At 45.0% G+C, this 16,628-nt stretch overlaps 1 protein-coding gene across 1 annotated transcript in view; it reads left to right on the forward strand.

Moving 5' to 3' along the window:
- The window catches only part of dstyk (dual serine/threonine and tyrosine protein kinase), a 49,850-nt gene that overhangs the window by 29,127 nt on the left and 4,095 nt on the right, over window positions 1–16,628 (forward strand). Inside the window, exons 2-10 of the mRNA XM_035520400.1 lie at window positions 2,847–3,253; window positions 7,972–8,451; window positions 9,525–9,720; window positions 10,110–10,348; window positions 10,521–10,604; window positions 10,771–10,947; window positions 13,912–14,041; window positions 15,244–15,400; window positions 15,613–15,745. Of these exons, the coding sequence (XP_035376293.1) occupies window positions 2,847–3,253; window positions 7,972–8,451; window positions 9,525–9,720; window positions 10,110–10,348; window positions 10,521–10,604; window positions 10,771–10,947; window positions 13,912–14,041; window positions 15,244–15,400; window positions 15,613–15,745 (2,003 nt within the window). The remainder of the gene's footprint in view (window positions 1–2,846; window positions 3,254–7,971; window positions 8,452–9,524; window positions 9,721–10,109; window positions 10,349–10,520; window positions 10,605–10,770; window positions 10,948–13,911; window positions 14,042–15,243; window positions 15,401–15,612; window positions 15,746–16,628) is intronic.

Consider the following 16,628-nt stretch of genomic DNA (forward strand, 5'->3'; position numbering starts at 1 on the left):
TCTACCTGGTCACTGACTGACTACAGACGTGTTTTCTGAGCTGGGTGTGATTAAAGATTCTTGTGCTGTCATGTGTGAAAAGAGGGTGTAGTCTCCATCCCTGTGGATCTGAAGTACAATGCCAGACCTGGCAGCTTTCCAGATTACTGCTCCACTGGATGCCAGTGTTGTGAGTGTGTTGAAAATGGAGCGCTTTGCAGTGCAGGCGCCTCACTGATTATGAAGTGGATGATCTCTAACTTGGAGTTGTGGTTGTTCTCTCCCTCGTATTTGTTGTGGATGCGTCCCACAGGACTGAGAGTTCAGTTAATTATTCAGCCTCTTTCCAGTATCTGATTTGAAATGTTCTAAATGAAACAAGATGGAACTTAGTTGAGTTTCACATGTCTGGTTCTTGTAGTGCTGGAGAGAAGATGAGGTTTTTCTTTGAGGTCACAGGGTGAGGGGAGGAGCATATCATTGCTGCTGGAGGGGAGTATTACACTGAGGCCTGCTCTGATGGAGGAATCACGAGCTAACAGCATGAGGAACACACACACCTACAGTCCTTCAATCCTTTTTAAGCCCTAGTGGGTCTTGACCTCTAGATACATGGGTAATGCTGACAGCACACCACATATATACATATATTTATTATTCCCATCATATAGCTATCATATATATACACACACACACGCAAAATTATACACCCGCAGAGATTCCTGGAACATGTCTCTCCTGTGTAAACTACCTGAGGAATGTATCCATACAAGATATGCATTTCATTTGGACTAGATATGAATTGGGTCCAGACCAGATATTGCTTATATGTAGTGTAGATTAGAGTTTAGTTGCTGCTTGTGCAACATGCTGTGGGTGTGGTCCTGGTCCTGGTCAGAGCTGGACAAGCCCTTTGATGTACAATCTGGGCTGCTGGTTCCCTCTGCCGTCCCACAGGACTCAGCCTAGTACGCCAGCCGCCAAGTTTCAGAGCTCTCGAATTCCTGCCTCAGGTGATGTAGCGCAGAAGGGAATGATGGCCTGGCCCAAGGCCCTGAGGAGTGGGTTGGGAATATCACCCAGAATTCCCTCTGCTATGGTGCCTATTGCAGTTCGACAGGTTTTCCACTGTGTAAGGTTCAATCGCCATGACGCTGATCTACCCGCAGGGAGCTTGTCTTACTATGCTGTGATTTATTCTGCCTTGAGAAACCCTTGTTCAATTGGCTTGAAAAATAACCAGTCACAATCACTAACATTAAAAAAGGCCAGTGATCACTGTCAAAAGACAACCGAACCACCGGTTAGAAAAGCCACAGCAGTCTGTGTCACTATGGATAATAACCATAAACTGTGTGTGTGTGTGTGTGTGTGTGTGTGTGTGTGTGTGTGTGTGTGTGTGTGTGTGTGTGTGTGAGACAAGTGATTATGAATGTCGATAGCCATTAAAGCTTATTTTGTTTACTGTCCTTTTAATTCCGTGTTGGTTTAAATGTTCTTTAGTAGAGTTGTAACCATGAGGAAAATTGGTGTTTCATAACCCTAATCAAGGTAATTGATAATGCAACTGTTATGTCATGCTAATATTTGTATATTACGTTTCTTGTATTTGTATATAACCTTTATTCTGGTTGCTATGAAGCCATTTTAGAATTTGTGTGTTTGTGTCAATCTGGGTCATAAGAGGGGAGCCTAAAATAGACTGGATTACACATTTGTGTAATTGTATAGTTTTTCAACACATTTGTGTAGTTTGTTCATGTGACTGTTTGTAGTGTTGTGGAAACTGGATTTGGATCTAGAAATAAGGTGCTTAGGGCTTATGAACAAGGTCCGCCATGGTCTTTCTGCTCTTAATCTCCTCGGTCAGGGGTTTATCACTCTGTGTAAATTCTTTTTATTTATTTATTTTTAAATCAAAACATTTGTTGTAAAAAGCACTATATAAATACATTGTCACAAAGCAGCTTTACAAATGTCCAAGTCCAAGCCCCCAGTGAGCAAGCCAAAGTGACTATGGCAAGGAAAAACTCCCCAGAGCATGAAGAGGAAACCTTGCGAGGAACCAAGACTCAAAGGGCAGGCCCAACCTCTGGTCACCACAGTGGTGAGCATTTTAAGAGAACAATAAATAACTAATAATAAAATGGGGGAAAAAATAAGCAATTAATGTCTAGTCCAATTTTCTAGAGGGGGTGGTGGGAGTAGCCATGGCAGCTGAGACGAGTTGAGGCTCAGTAACATCTTGGTATGTATAGACATCGCGATCCTTAGCCTTTACCTGGACTTGTCCAGTGGTGCCCGTTAGTGAGAGGACGGCTTGGGAAGGATGGTTTTTGACCATATTTACCTGATGGAGCAAAATTTTGTGGAGTGATTTTGTGAGGTGTTTAAAGGTAGCCAGCAGGCATCATTGTGCTACCTGAGAGCGGGAGGCCGGAGATCACTCTTTGAACTGGTATAGGACGTATTTGGTGAAGATGGGCTTTGCACTGTATTGATTTTGTAACTACTCAAAATTTGTCTTTTCATATTTGTGACTGTTTTGTCTGCTTTCTTGGTGTGCGGTTCACTCTTTTTTTTTTCTTTTTTTTTTGGCTCTCTGGCTATCTGTCTGTCCTTTAAAGGCATGTTGTTTGAGAATTTTTAAACTACGCTAAAGGTTTCACCCATCTGAGTCTGAATAATCGGACTAATCTGAATACTCTGAAACTATTGTGAATTTAGATGTAAGTCTCCTCTTTCTCTCCCTACTCTTTTACCCCCTCACCCTGTCTGTGTGTGTGTCTCTCTCTCTCTCTCTCTGTCTCTCTCTCTCTCTCTCTCTCTCTCTCTCTCTCTCTCTGTCTCTCTCTCTCTCTCTCCAGGTCAGCTGAACTGTGTTTCTTTCCCACGGGACGAGGAGGAGTATCTGAACAGCATTGTGGGTAGTGTCCCATACATCCTGGTGCTAGGGCAGGACTGCCCTGCCCGCTACCAGCTCCTCAACTGCCTCCTGGGTGAGAAGCTCCTCCCCCTTGGGGCAGAGCTGGGTGGGGCCTGTGGACCAGAGGGTGGAACCTGCAAGAGACGGAAGCTGTGTTTCACGCATGGGCGACAGACGCGGCTGAGCTTGGCATTGCCAGGGCAGTATGAGCTAGTGCACCAGCTTGTCGCACACTGCGGACGGTGGGACACAGTGCCCCGGCAGGACCTTGAGATCCAGGAGGAGTGTGAGGATAATGCACACCGATTGGCTGAGCTGGAGATCACACTGCATCACATGCTACTGCAGGTCCGAGGCAAAGGGAGTAATGGGAAATGTTGTACTGTGGGTTGACCAGGGTTATTGGGATAAATATAATGTCCCTTGTGCTGAATCAAAAAGGTGGGTCATTGGTGTTTTTAATACTGAAAGTTGAGACATAAGGAGATTTGGGAAATGCAGTGTTCTGGCCTGGGTGATGTCTAAGCAATATTGATTAGGAAATCCCAAACATGCATAATACATGAAGTAAGCCCATTTGTGAGCACTTACTTTCTGGATGCCATAGTTCTGGATATGTTTATTAAACATATAAACCTCTTCCCCTGACAATGAACATTTTATTGGACCGGGAGCCACACAGGAGACTGCATTGTAGACATGCCTCTTGATGATTCCCCCCTCTGCAAGAGATCTCCCCTATAAAGTGGAACACAGTGATATAACAGTGTGCGCCTGTTTGTGTGCAAGTGTTGAGCAGGAGTAGAGCAGTGTTGGTGATTCCTCTGAACAGGGGTGTTGCTTCTCTGCTTTTTCAATTGGACGAAGGCTTCTGCTGTGGGCGGAGTGGAGGCTCGGCAGAGGGCGTGGCTCTATTTGAACGCTAGCGTTACCACAGAGTGAGCTCCATTCATCTCTACAGCTTCTGAAACACAGTCAGGACACACTCGGCGCACGCCATTCTTGGCTACTGGCGGCAAGTCGTTCTAGAATCTACATCTTAATGTATTAAGGAATTGAGGGAGTGTTCACCTTTTTAAAAGTGAGGCATGCTGCATCGTGTGCTTGAGAAAGCGAAGCACGCTTCGTTAGTGAAGATAATAGCGGCAGAGTATGGCAAAACATCAGTCAGAGAATGTCCAAAAAAGAACAAGACTGTTGATAGACATTTTGCCCCAGTAATCTTTGTATTGAGTGTTGTATATCTTGTGGTGCGAACAGTCCAAACTACCTTTCCGTCCATCAGTGCATCTAAGGCCCTACTTGATTGATTGGTCAACAGTGGACAAGGTGTGGCAGTCTTCTGCGATGCTCAGCACAAAAGGTGACGTTTCTCAACATGACCGCACGGTTTAAAAATGTGAGGTGCGTCGCGCAGGCTAGAGAATTCAATTGCAGTTTGTGTTGACCCTTATCCAAGTACGTAATACAACTTGCACAAGTTGAAACGGCATCGTGCAAATGCTCTCTTAGACGGCTTAGAATCCCAGAGCTTACTTGGTGCTCACATTGGATCTATGCTCAACTCAAACAGTGGAGATGTGTTTGAGGTTTATATCGTGTCACACCTCTGAAAGGTCCTGAAGTGGGTTGATGGACAGCTGTGTGGACGTGAGGTCAGCAGCTCCTCTCCTCAGTCTCCTCTTCTCCCCTCCTGTCTTTTTCTGCCTGTTTTAAGCCACCACCACGCTGTGCAACTTCCCTTCGCTTCAGCTCAGCTGTGTACCTCATGAGCACTGCGTAGAGAAACGCCCAACAACACTGATGAGAATCTGGCCTCAGGGTCCTATATATTAAGACTTCATGCAGGTTACCATGACGGTTTGTTTGTTTCCCTGACTTGAGAAAAAACTTGGAGAAAGTAGAAAACTAGATTTGTGACTGACTGTACTTTGTACATTCACGCTGTGTGCACATGACCAACATCAACCTAATCAGAAAGCCGTCATGGATTTCAGTTCCCGGTGGCTGGAGCTGTGCTTGGCCTGTATCGTTTGTTTGGTTAAACAGCTTTAATCTTTGCACACCTCTCTAGGTACTTTCTCTAATCTGAGTACCTAGTTTTTAGGTTTTAAGGTCTGTCTGCTTGTGCTGTGGTTTCCCCTTAAGAGTAGACCAGTGTTCCAGACTTTCCAGGTGCACAAAGGGCTTTGGGGCAGATTCCAGAGAGGGTCCGTGCAGAAGTGTGTGCTGTTGGTGGGCTGGCACGCTCATCACCACATGCTGTACACGGTGTTTGATCTCTGGCTGTGGGAATTTGGGACCGGTGCTCTGTGTGTAGTGGATGTTGTGTGTTTGGTGAGTGTCCGCTGTCCTGTGGGTGAGGCGGTGCTCCAGTGCTGTGTCATTCTCACCGGCACGCTAAAGAAATGTGGAGTGGCTCAGGAGATCCCAGCACCTCCGTGCTAATTAGGACCTGTGGCCTGAGATTCCTCCCCCCCTTACTCAACTGAACACGCGGTGAGAGTGCAGGGAGGCATGTGCCCTACAAGTGATGCAGACATCTCACCAGCCAATGTCCGTCATTTGTTCCACTGGAGTTAACGGGGTTAATGCTGGTGGCTGTTATTCAAGGTCATGGGTTATTGGCTACAATACAAACACAACTAATCGCATGCTAACCTCATGATTGTTAATAATAACATAATTCTGCCTGTTTTCATTGTTTGTTCAGATCACATTCACGTTCATCATGGATCATTTCTGTACGTTTTCTTTCTACAAAGAAATATTACTGCACATACAGAGCTGGGATTGTGTTGCCTGTCTTCTACATTTGCCAGTTAAAAAATGCCTCTGTAGTATCACTTTGAAAATGTGGAGTGGAGTAGTCCTAAGGAATTCTGGGAATCTTGGCGTGATCCTAGGAATTTTGGGATTTGGAGTCTGGCAGTGCGACTGTTGCATCAGTCCTATGGAATAGAATGAAATGTAAAAAATGAGACATCACATTTGAGTGAGTTTATTTTGCAGCTTGCAGACTTATAGAAAAAAAAACCAGCATGAGGGGCCGAAAAGGAAAAAAAACTTGCAAAAGCCATGGACACACTGTATCGCTCCATATATGTATGTGACCCACAGGACCTACACGGCTTCTTTCCTAGTACTTTAGAAGACTAAATGGGTAATGTGTTATGGAGTCTTCTTTTCTACCATTACAAGCAGCTTTAAAAAAAACAACTGTATTGGGGAAATGTACGGCTGCGGTATTTGAGACTGAAGCAGCACTTTGTTTTCATCAGATCCGAGGCTGAAGGGAGTGCCCACAGGGAGGCTCTGGGTGGCTGTGCTGCTTCTGCAAAATGGGGGGCATTATGGCTGAAAAAACAGGCTGCTAGTTTTTAAAGCAAATGCTTGCAGGCCATCTTTGTTCTGGAGAGGTTTTAGACGGCTGCCGGGCTTGTTTTGCTGGAGACGGCACTGACTGCCTCTTTTGTGTGTTGGTTAGACTGAAGTCTCTCTCTCTCTCTCTCTCTCTCCCCCACTCTTTTTTTTTTTCTCCCCTGTCTTTGGTCTCTTTCTCATTCGGTCTTGATTGCTTTGTCACTCTTTCTGTCCCTCCTGTGCTGGATGTGTTGAGCCCGAGGGGCTGTGCATCACAGAAGGGAGAATAAACGGTTTGCCAGGTTGGAATACGCACATAGTGGCTCTGAGATTTCTGGGGAGTCCGGTGGTGGTTTTGAGTTTTGATTTCTATTTATTTATTTAATATTACTTGATATTAAGTTGATGTCTTTTATTGTTAACATTATTTGAAACCTCAAATGTATTATATTAGTCATAGTCAGTTTTTTCTCTGTCTCTAGTCAGTTCTTTCTCCCATCGGTTTAATTACCAGTGCATGTCAACTTCTGCCCCTGTCCAGTATTTCTTTGCTCTAGGTCAGGCCACTGCAGGTTTTCCCACGAGAACTCTGAGATATTGATGGCCTGTTAGCCATCATTACTAAGTCCCATACATCAGGCCTGCTGTGCTGTCGAAGCCGCAGTCGTATTCTGATAGCATGTCTGCTTTCGTCCAAGATAGGGTGGCCACGTTAATGACTCCTGAAAGGAGGACATCACATATGTCGCCCCCAAAGAGATGTAATTCTTTCCTAATCCTCAAAATGAAACCATTTTGCTGATAGAGATCTGAAATGCCTTTGGTGGTGATATACAAGGTATTTGCTTTGAAATGTATGTGACCCGCTAAAATGATATTTAAAAAATAATAACACCAGAAGGATGAGAAATATGTGTGGGAATGCCTGAATGGAGGATGGGGAGCTGAAAAACTGGACTGTCCAGCCTAAGACCAGACATCTGGCCACTCTAATCCAGAATTGCTTATGTGGTTGATATCGAATGGAGGCTAGCAGGTCAGCAGTTAGTATGACCTTGGCCACACTCACTGGTAGGATTTGTTTGTCTGATAGCTTCCACTCATTGTCAGCAATCTGATCAATGTTGATAGCTTTCCCTGTTCCATACATGTCAGGCCTATGTTCCTTATCCTGTATTCAGGATGATTTTCCAGTTGTATGACCTCTTCCTCACAGTTCTCAGTTCATGTTATATCTGTTAATCTGCTCAGAATAAGATGAGCTGGTCTAGAATCAGGCTTTGCCTTCCCAGTGGTGATGCATATGATCATATACCTGCATCAGAGTTGATCCTAGACCAGGTAATTTGAGATGATGTGTAAATATGGGCTATGGTTAAGCTGTGCATTCTGCTGACTCACTGTCCATATAGCCAAGAAGTGTAGCACAGAAGTAATTAGCTGATGTCCATCCACATAGTAAGCAAATCAGGATACAAATAGGCAGTGGCTTTTGGCCTGCAGGGGTGCCATTACTGCTGACCATACCAACGTTTGCCCTGGTGTGGTCATCCTTTATAAAATGTATTGCACTGTGACCAACACTGGCTGACTGCTCAGATGATAACCCACTTTGAAAAGAAATTTGACCGGGAGAAATTGGGATTTCTCAAAGGGTGCTGCTGGGCTATGTTGGTATTGTTCTGTCTCTCTGCCACTCCCAGGAGGCTAAGATCATGGTGGTGCCGTGTGCAGGCGTGCAGACCCTCACACAGGCGTTGGATGACTGCCTACGTGACACCATTCCCATCACCCTCTATGCCTTGAGCCAGGATTCTGTCACCCAGGAGCAGGCAGCGTCTCTCCTCAAGATCCGAGAGCTGCTTCCCTACCCCATCTGCTATGTTCGAGTCTCCGGGCCGCCGCAGCCAGGCGAGACGGCGTCCCCGGAGCCCGGCCGCCCTGCCGAACGCGGTGCTCTCTACAAGCAGCTTGTCTCTCTGGGCCTCCTGTCGAGCGGGGCGGGGAACTGCTCCTGCGGTGCCCCCTCCCAGCCGCACGGGAGCGTCCTTGGGGAAAGTGTGGACCGCCTGCACCGCCTCCTGGGTCCCTTTGCGAGGCAGGTGCTCATTGGCCAGCAGGTGGAGGCTGCCAGCCGCCTCAATGCCCTGCACTGCCTTTGGCTCAATCTCTTCATCAACCAGGTGAGAGTGGTGGTCCCAAAACATACCACTGAGGCACACCTGTAGTATTAAAATAAGGAGAGCTATAAGAACTGTCCCAGTTTGGCTGTAGAAGGATGTGCTCGGGGGGAGTGATGCTGGTCTGTAGAGTAGTGCAAAATTACTCCTCTTGCAAGCATTTAGTTATTTATTTATTTTCTAAAGTATATATGAACTAACTGCTGAGAAGACTCTTCAATACAGCAAAATGACCTGAACAAACCCCTTATCTGATTTCAAAGTTCTGCTTATGCAGAATAGTTCATTAATTCACTATACTTTTTAGTTAAATATTTAACTTGAGGTGTGGGGATATATGTCTGTTTTGAGCATGCTATATGCTGATTGTTGCCTTTGTAATAGTATTGTTTCCGTGCTAGTTGAATAGAGAGAATATTTGCAAGGAATTTTTTTAGGATTCCAAGCAGTTTTATTACAATGGCAAAAGAATTGACATGCATTGTGCTTTCTTAAAAATTTTTTTTATTGTTTTTGTTAATGTTTTGGTGTTCATGTTAATGATTCATGTGATGGCACAGTAATATTAGTACTATATTGGTATTGTAATAACTTCAGCATTAAACATCTCTCCCAATATTGATTGGAGAATATATTAATTTCTGGATTTACCAATTGACTTGAAGCTATTATATATTCCATACTGACATTTGTAATGTAATATTGGAGATCATAGCAGATCATAATTTCAGATGATCAGTTCAAGTTCAAGAGGTTTTATTGTCATTTCAGCTATATACAAGTACACAACAAAAACGAGACAGTGTTCCTCCAGGACCATGGTGCAACACAAAACAACAGTGCAACAGACAACATGCTACACAAGTGCAACCAGTCCGATATAGTGCAAAATGTCATTAAATAAACAATAAGAAATACAGGACAAATACAAAATACAAAACCTAATGGATTTCACTGCTTAGAACGGGTCTCAGTTTCTTTGTTGCTGTTGATTTTTTGTTATTCATTTGCAGTTATTGTTGTGCTGATGGCTGCTTGTCGTTGTATGCTCCCCGCCCCCAACTTTACCCCCGTAGGCGTTCGACCTGCAGAGGGACCTCCAGATCACCCCACGCCGGCTTGAGTACACCCGGGAGAAGGAGGGGGAGCTCTTCGCCTCGCTCATGGCCATCGCCAACCGCAAGCAAGAGGAGATGAAGGACATGATCGTGGAGACGCTCAGCACCATGAAGGAACAGCTGCTGGAGGATGCCGCCAACCTGGAGTTCACAGGTCAGGGTTCAAGGATCGATAGTCGCAGTGGGGGGGCCGTCTCTGTGGAGTAGTGCCCTGTGCGGTAGGCTCGCTGCAGCTGAAAACCAGAACTCGAGCAGGTGGTCTGTGTGTTGGAGTTCAGTGGTTGTGTGGAGGTACGTTTCTGTATATATGCACACACACTCACTGGTTAGCAGTGTTGTTAAGTCAGTGTGCGTGTGAGTGATTACTCAGCAGTAGTACACTGACTGTGGCAGAGACTGTGGGATGAATAGTTGTACTGTTTGAGGAAATTCATTAGAGGAAATTAGATGCTTGTGGCTAACTTGGGTGTTTTATAGTGCAGTCTTCAGTGTATTCGTGAGAATGCTTGACTATTCTCTCCCCCCCCACCCCCCTTCTCTCAGATATTATCGTGACCCAAAATGGAGAGCCCGTGACCTCTAAGGACATTAAGTCGTGTATCCAGCAGATCCAGGAGCTGATCGTGGTGCAGCTGAACCAGGCGGTGGCCACTAAACTCACCAGCTCAGTGAACTATCTGCGCGAGAGCTGCGTGGGCACACTTGAGAGGTGTCTGAGCAGCCTGGAGAAATCGAACATTGACACCTCCGCTCACAACGTCACCTCTAACCACCTGAAACAGGTTACGGACCAAGACGCACAGACGCACACACCTTAAGTAGTTGTGGGGAGATGTGCAGAGAAACAACTTTTTAAAATGTACATAGAGATGCCTAAATTATAAGTGCTCAGTGGCCTTCTAACCTGGAGTACTCTAACCGTTTTGTTATTCCTGTGTGATCACGTGATCTCAGATCCTGAATGCTGCCTATCACGTGGAGGTGACATTTCACTCTGGATCTTCTGTTACACGACTGGTTTGGGAGCAGATCAAACAGGTGTGAAATTCCCACTCGGTCAAAGATCACCCAGGCACAACCGCAGTATGAGTTCCTCACTGGTAGAGCATAGAGCTACAATATCAGCAGTAAACAAGATGAGTAGAGATGGTTCCCCTCTCTCTCTCTCCCTCTCTCTCTCTCTCTCTCCCCCTCTCCCCTGTAGATCATCCAGAGGCTGACCTGGGTGAACCCTCCAGCAATAACTCCAGAGTGGAAGAGGAAAGTAGCCCAGGATGCCATAGAGAGTCTGAGTGCTGCTAAACTGGCCAAGAGCATCTGCTCCCAGTTCCGCACCCGCCTAAACAGCTCACATGATGCGTTTGCCGCCTCACTGCGCCAGGTAACGTGCGGCATTCACGCACACACACACGTGCACCTGCAGGCACTCGCATGAGGGCAGGGGGTGTGGTCTGACACTAAGTTTTGCAGGACTAATGGGTCATCAAATACAGCATCCTCTTATCCGACAGCAGTTTGGACTGTTCTAGGTTCAGTCCTGTCAAATTGCTGGATCTGATTTTCTGGTGTTTCATTTCCAACTTAAATTCACATACAATAAATTTCATTGGCTACAAGTCTGAATAATATACTAGCACTACAACTACAATATAGAGAAACAGAATTCTAAAATACCTTTAAAATAAAAATAAATCCGATAATTACACATTACTTTTTAAACACACAAAACTGAGTTACAGACAACAAGCAGACACTCATAAGAAGCAGTGATCATAACCTAGCAGCTGAAACTGGATGAGGCAGAAGAACTGGCCTGGCAGGAGAGGGCAAGTTAGGAGAAACAGAACCTGAGAATCCCTTTGGCCTTTCATATACTAAACATCAGAGACTACCATCTGCAAAATATGATCAAAAACATTCCTTAAACTGTCCCTACATCCCATAAACTCAGACAATGAAGCTTACTCAGGGAAAACATAGATGCCATAGACTTATCTGTCCAGTTTATCTTAAACTACCTCATTTTTCCTCATCTAATCTGTGTATTGCCGGTCCAGTTTTTAAATGTGTTCCTTATCACTGATACCCACCTCAGTGGTTGATTTTATACACTGCCTGGCCAAAAAAGAGGTCTCACACTCTAATATTTCGTTGGACTGCCTTTAGCTTTGATTACGACACGCATTCGCTGTGGCATCATTTCCACAAGCTTCTGCAATGTCACAACATTTATTTCTGCCCAGAGTTGCATTCATTTTTTCCCAAGATTTTGTATTGATGATGGGAGATTTGGACCACTGCGCAAAGTCTTCTCCAGCACATCCCAAAGATTCTCAATGGGGTTCAGGTCTGGACTCTGGTGGCCAATCCATGTGTGAAAATGATGTCTCATGCTCCCTGAACTACTCTTTCACAATTTGAGCCTGATGAATCCTGGCATTGTCATCTTGGAATATGCCCGAGCCATCAGGGAAGAAAAAAATCCATTGATGGAATAACCTGGTCGTTCAGTATATTCAGGTAGTCAGCTGACCTCATTCTTTGGGCACATAATGTTGTTGAATCTAGACCTGACCAACTGCACCAACCTCAGATCATAGCACTGCCCCCACAGGCTTGTACGGTAGGCACTAGGCATGATGGTTGCATCACTTTAACAGGGTAAATCTGGACTCATCAGACCACATGACCTTCTTCCATTGCTCCAGGGTCCAATCTTTATACTCCCTAGCAAATAAAAGCCGTTTTTGCCAGTTAGTCTCAATAACGTGGTTTTCTTAAGGCTACACAGCTGTTTAGTCCCAATCCCTTGAGTTCCCTTCGCATTGTGTGTGTGGAAATGCTCTTACTTTTACTATTAAACATATCCCTGAGTTCTACTGTTGTTTTTCTATGATTTGATTTCACCACATGTTTAAGTGATCGCCGATCACGATTGTTCACGATTTTTTCCCGACCACATTCCTTCCTCAGAGATGATGTTTCTCTGCTGCCCTTCCACTTTTTAATAATGCGTTGGACAGTTCTTAACCAGATTTTAGTAGTTCCAGCAATCTCCTTAGATGTTTTCTCTGCTTGATGCATGCCAATAATTTGACCCTTCTGAAACAGATTAACATCTTTTCCACGACCACAGGATGTGTCTTTTCGACATGGTTGTTTAACAAATGAGAAGCTACTCACTGCATCAGTTGGGGATCAATAACTTGTTGCCAGCTGAAACATAATCACCTGTGCAGTAATTATCTGGCCAGGCAGTATATATGATTAGTTTATTTTAAGAATATATTTTATGAGGTTTGGCACCCTTTTTGTTACAAGTTGATTTTTATACAGTACCTTGTTAAGTTTATCAGATTTAACTGTAATACAAATTGTCAACATTTATTTAAAAAAAAAAACCTCAAATACTGCTTGAGTAAGTATATAAACCCTTCAAGTGATTGGAAGAATAAACCTTTGCTGCAGTAAGACCTTTAAGTCTGTTGGGGTAGGTTTCTGCCAGCTTTGTGCACTGCGTTGAAGGGATTTTCACCCATCAGATTTGCATGGTGTTCTTCAGATTGGTTGGATGAAGACTGTGGAGCTCTCAATAAATCCTGCAGTGATCACTGGGATATCCAGACATTTCAGTATTTTGTATTCCGTCAGATTCACTGTCTGAGTAGTAATACTTGAACTAAGGGGTCTTTTATTCAGAAAATGTGAACTTTTCTAATGATTGGCAGGTAAAGGCGACATCTTTTACCTGTGTCCACCTGCAGCTCCCAGAGCACAACGGTTCAACCTCGTGCATTTCCCACAGAATTAATAAATTACATTAGCGCCATTTGTAAGCATTCAGGTTGTTACAGGTTTTAAGAATTTTTTTTCTTACATAAAATCAAGATCACTAATTCAGTTTGAGGACCAGTCTTTTAAATTTAAAATTTGACTGCACCAAATATCAGTCATTTGTGATCTAAATTATCTGATAACATTTACATGGGTTGCACACTTTTGCAAAATGGTGTGTGTGTGTATACGTATAATATGAGAGAAAGAACACAGAAGGAAAGAGGGAAGGTGTGAGATTAATCAGTAATTATATTCATTCACACGAGCAATAATGTGATTGTGTTTATTAATAAAAAGCCTCTTTATTTTAGTCAACGCGTTGGGCTACTGCAGGAAAACACTGATTTGTGCTGATATAATTCGGCCTAAAATACCCATGCCACTGCTGACTGGAGAAACAGGGTTTAATTTTCAGTGTCTGCATTTGTCTGTGTGCGCGTGTGTATGTCCATGTTTGTGTGCATGTGCCTGCCTGTGTATTTGTGCATGCACGTGTGTGTGTGTGTAGTTGGAGGAACGTCATACGGGTCGTCTAGAGAGGACGGAGGATCTGTGGTTGCGTGTGCGGAAAGAACACGCCCCTCGACTGGCACGCCTCTCTCTGGAGAGCTGCTCACTCAGAGACGCTCTACTGCACGGTGAGAACACGTGCACACACAAACACACACCAGCACACTGGCTCTGTGCTGCTCTCTCTGCATGCGCTCACTGCAGTGCTGGAGCTCTGTGCTGCTCTCTCTGCATGCGCTTACTGCAGTGCTGGAGCTCTGTGCTGCTCTCTCTGCATGCGCTCACTGCAGTGCTGGAGCTCTGTGCTGCTCTCTCTGCATGCGCTCACTGCAGTGCTGGAGCTCTGTGCTGCTCTCTCTGCATGCGCTCACTGCAGTGCTGGTTCCTGAGTTTCAGTGTCAATACTTCAGCCTTCAGTTTTGTTTTGTTTTTTTTCACTTTAATTAGCAGCAAAATGTGCATGAAATTAGAAATGTGTTAAATTAAGATGTTGTATATGCTGTTAAGTAACAAATAGGTAGTGATAATTAGTGTCTTGCATGCAGAATGTGTCTATAAATAAACCTGGTAAGCGTTTTTGAGAAGCTTTCTAGTTTTGCAGAGCTATGGTTAATGCATCATTTCCTGTGAGCTACTTTTTTAATGCTCCCCAAAACATTAGGCAGTTTTTGAAATGCAGAAGTTCCTCCTTTTTTAATGCTAATGCAAATTTAAAAAATGGAGAAAGATGGCTTTTCACTGTGACCGCTTGGTGTTTACTCCTGCTTGATTGGTGATTTTCATGTCTAAAATGTGAGGCAGGTGACCTTTCTGAACCTCTTCCTAGGTCATGACTTTCACACCCCTTGCTTTGACTTGCTCTTGTGCTCTTGCACAACTCTTCCATCTTTGTGTTAAGGTTGGCTAGTGTGAGACTCTCTCACACACAAACATGTGTTCTCAGGCATTTAAATTTCCTGTGGCATGGTGATACACACACACACACACACACACACACACACATTTTATATATATATGCATATATATACACAGACATGTATAGACTTCCTGCTCCACAGCGAGTAAACCCACATACACACGCTGACTTGTGTAACTTTTATTTCAGCAAGACATTGCAAAATGAGATCTTGCAGAAGTCTTTCTTCTGTACTCACACACCTTGAGAGAGAGAGAGAGAGATATTGTTGGAGAATCAGCTTGTGGTTATTACAGGAATAATTTGATGTTCTTGGTTTCAAATGTTAGTGACAGACTCCTGAAATCTGCAGACTCCAGTTGAGCTTCTGTGGGACTTTGTAAGCTTAGATTCCTGTTGGTTCTTCTTTTTTAGGGAAGCCCAAACTGGGTCGGGAACTGGGCAGAGGGCAGTATGGAGTGGTCTATTTGTGTGATAGCTGGGGGAGACGCTACCCCTGTGCTCTGAAATCAGTGGTGCCTCCCGATGACAAGCACTGGAACGACCTGGCCCTGGAGTTCCACTACACTCGGTAAGGCATACTGCGCCCTCTGCTGGCCAGCTATTAGCTAAATTTGTTGAATTTTGTTACTTAGAAATTATTAGCTCTGTGCCCACTTCTTTTTTTTTTTCTTTTTAGTTTGTGGCATGTCTTTGTATAAAAAAACTATTAAAAATGATTATTTCAATCCCCACTCTCCCGCTCTGTCGGTTTGTCTGTTCTTCTCTCCCTCTCTCGTTCAGGTCCCTTCCTAAGCATGATCGTCTGGTGGATCTGCACGGCTCTGTGATTGATCACACATACGGGGGAGGCTCCAGCATCGCAGTACTGCTCATCATGGAGAGACTGCACAGAGACCTGTACACAGGCCTGAAGGTGCAGACACACACACACATACACACGCACACGCGCGCACACACACGTACACACACGCGCACACACACACACACACACGCACACGCGCACATACACACACACACACACATATACGGGGGAGGCTCCAGCATCGCAGTACTGCTCATCATGGAGAGACTGCACAGAGACCTGTACACAGGCCTGAAGGTGCAGACGCACACACACATACACACACACACACACACACACACACACACGCGCACACACACGCGCACATACACACACACACACGGGGGAGGCTCCAGCATCGCAGTACTGCTCATCATGGAGAGACTGCACAGAGACCTGTACACAGGCCTGAAGGTGCAGACACACACACACATACATACACACGCACACATACACACGCGCACATACACACACACACACACACACATACACACACGCGCACACACACACACACACGCACACGAGCACATACACACACGCGCACACACGCACACGAGCACATACACACACACACACACACACATATACACACATACACACACGCGCACACACACACACACACACACACACACATACACACACGCACACACACACACGCACACGCGCACATACACACACACACACACACACATACGGGGGAGGCTCCAGCATCGCAGTACTGCTCATCATGGAGAGACTGCACAGAGACCTGTACACAGGCCTGAAGGTGCAGACACACACACACGCACACATACACACGCACACGCGCGCACACACACACACACACACGCGCACACACACACACACACACGCATACACGCACACGCGCACATACACACACACACACACATATACGGGGGAGGCTCCAGCATCGCAGTACTGCTCATCATGGAGAGACTGCACAGAGACCTGTACA

This window comes from Electrophorus electricus, chromosome 20 (genome assembly GCF_013358815.1).
Source record: "Electrophorus electricus isolate fEleEle1 chromosome 20, fEleEle1.pri, whole genome shotgun sequence".
NCBI lineage: Eukaryota > Metazoa > Chordata > Actinopteri > Gymnotiformes > Gymnotidae > Electrophorus > Electrophorus electricus.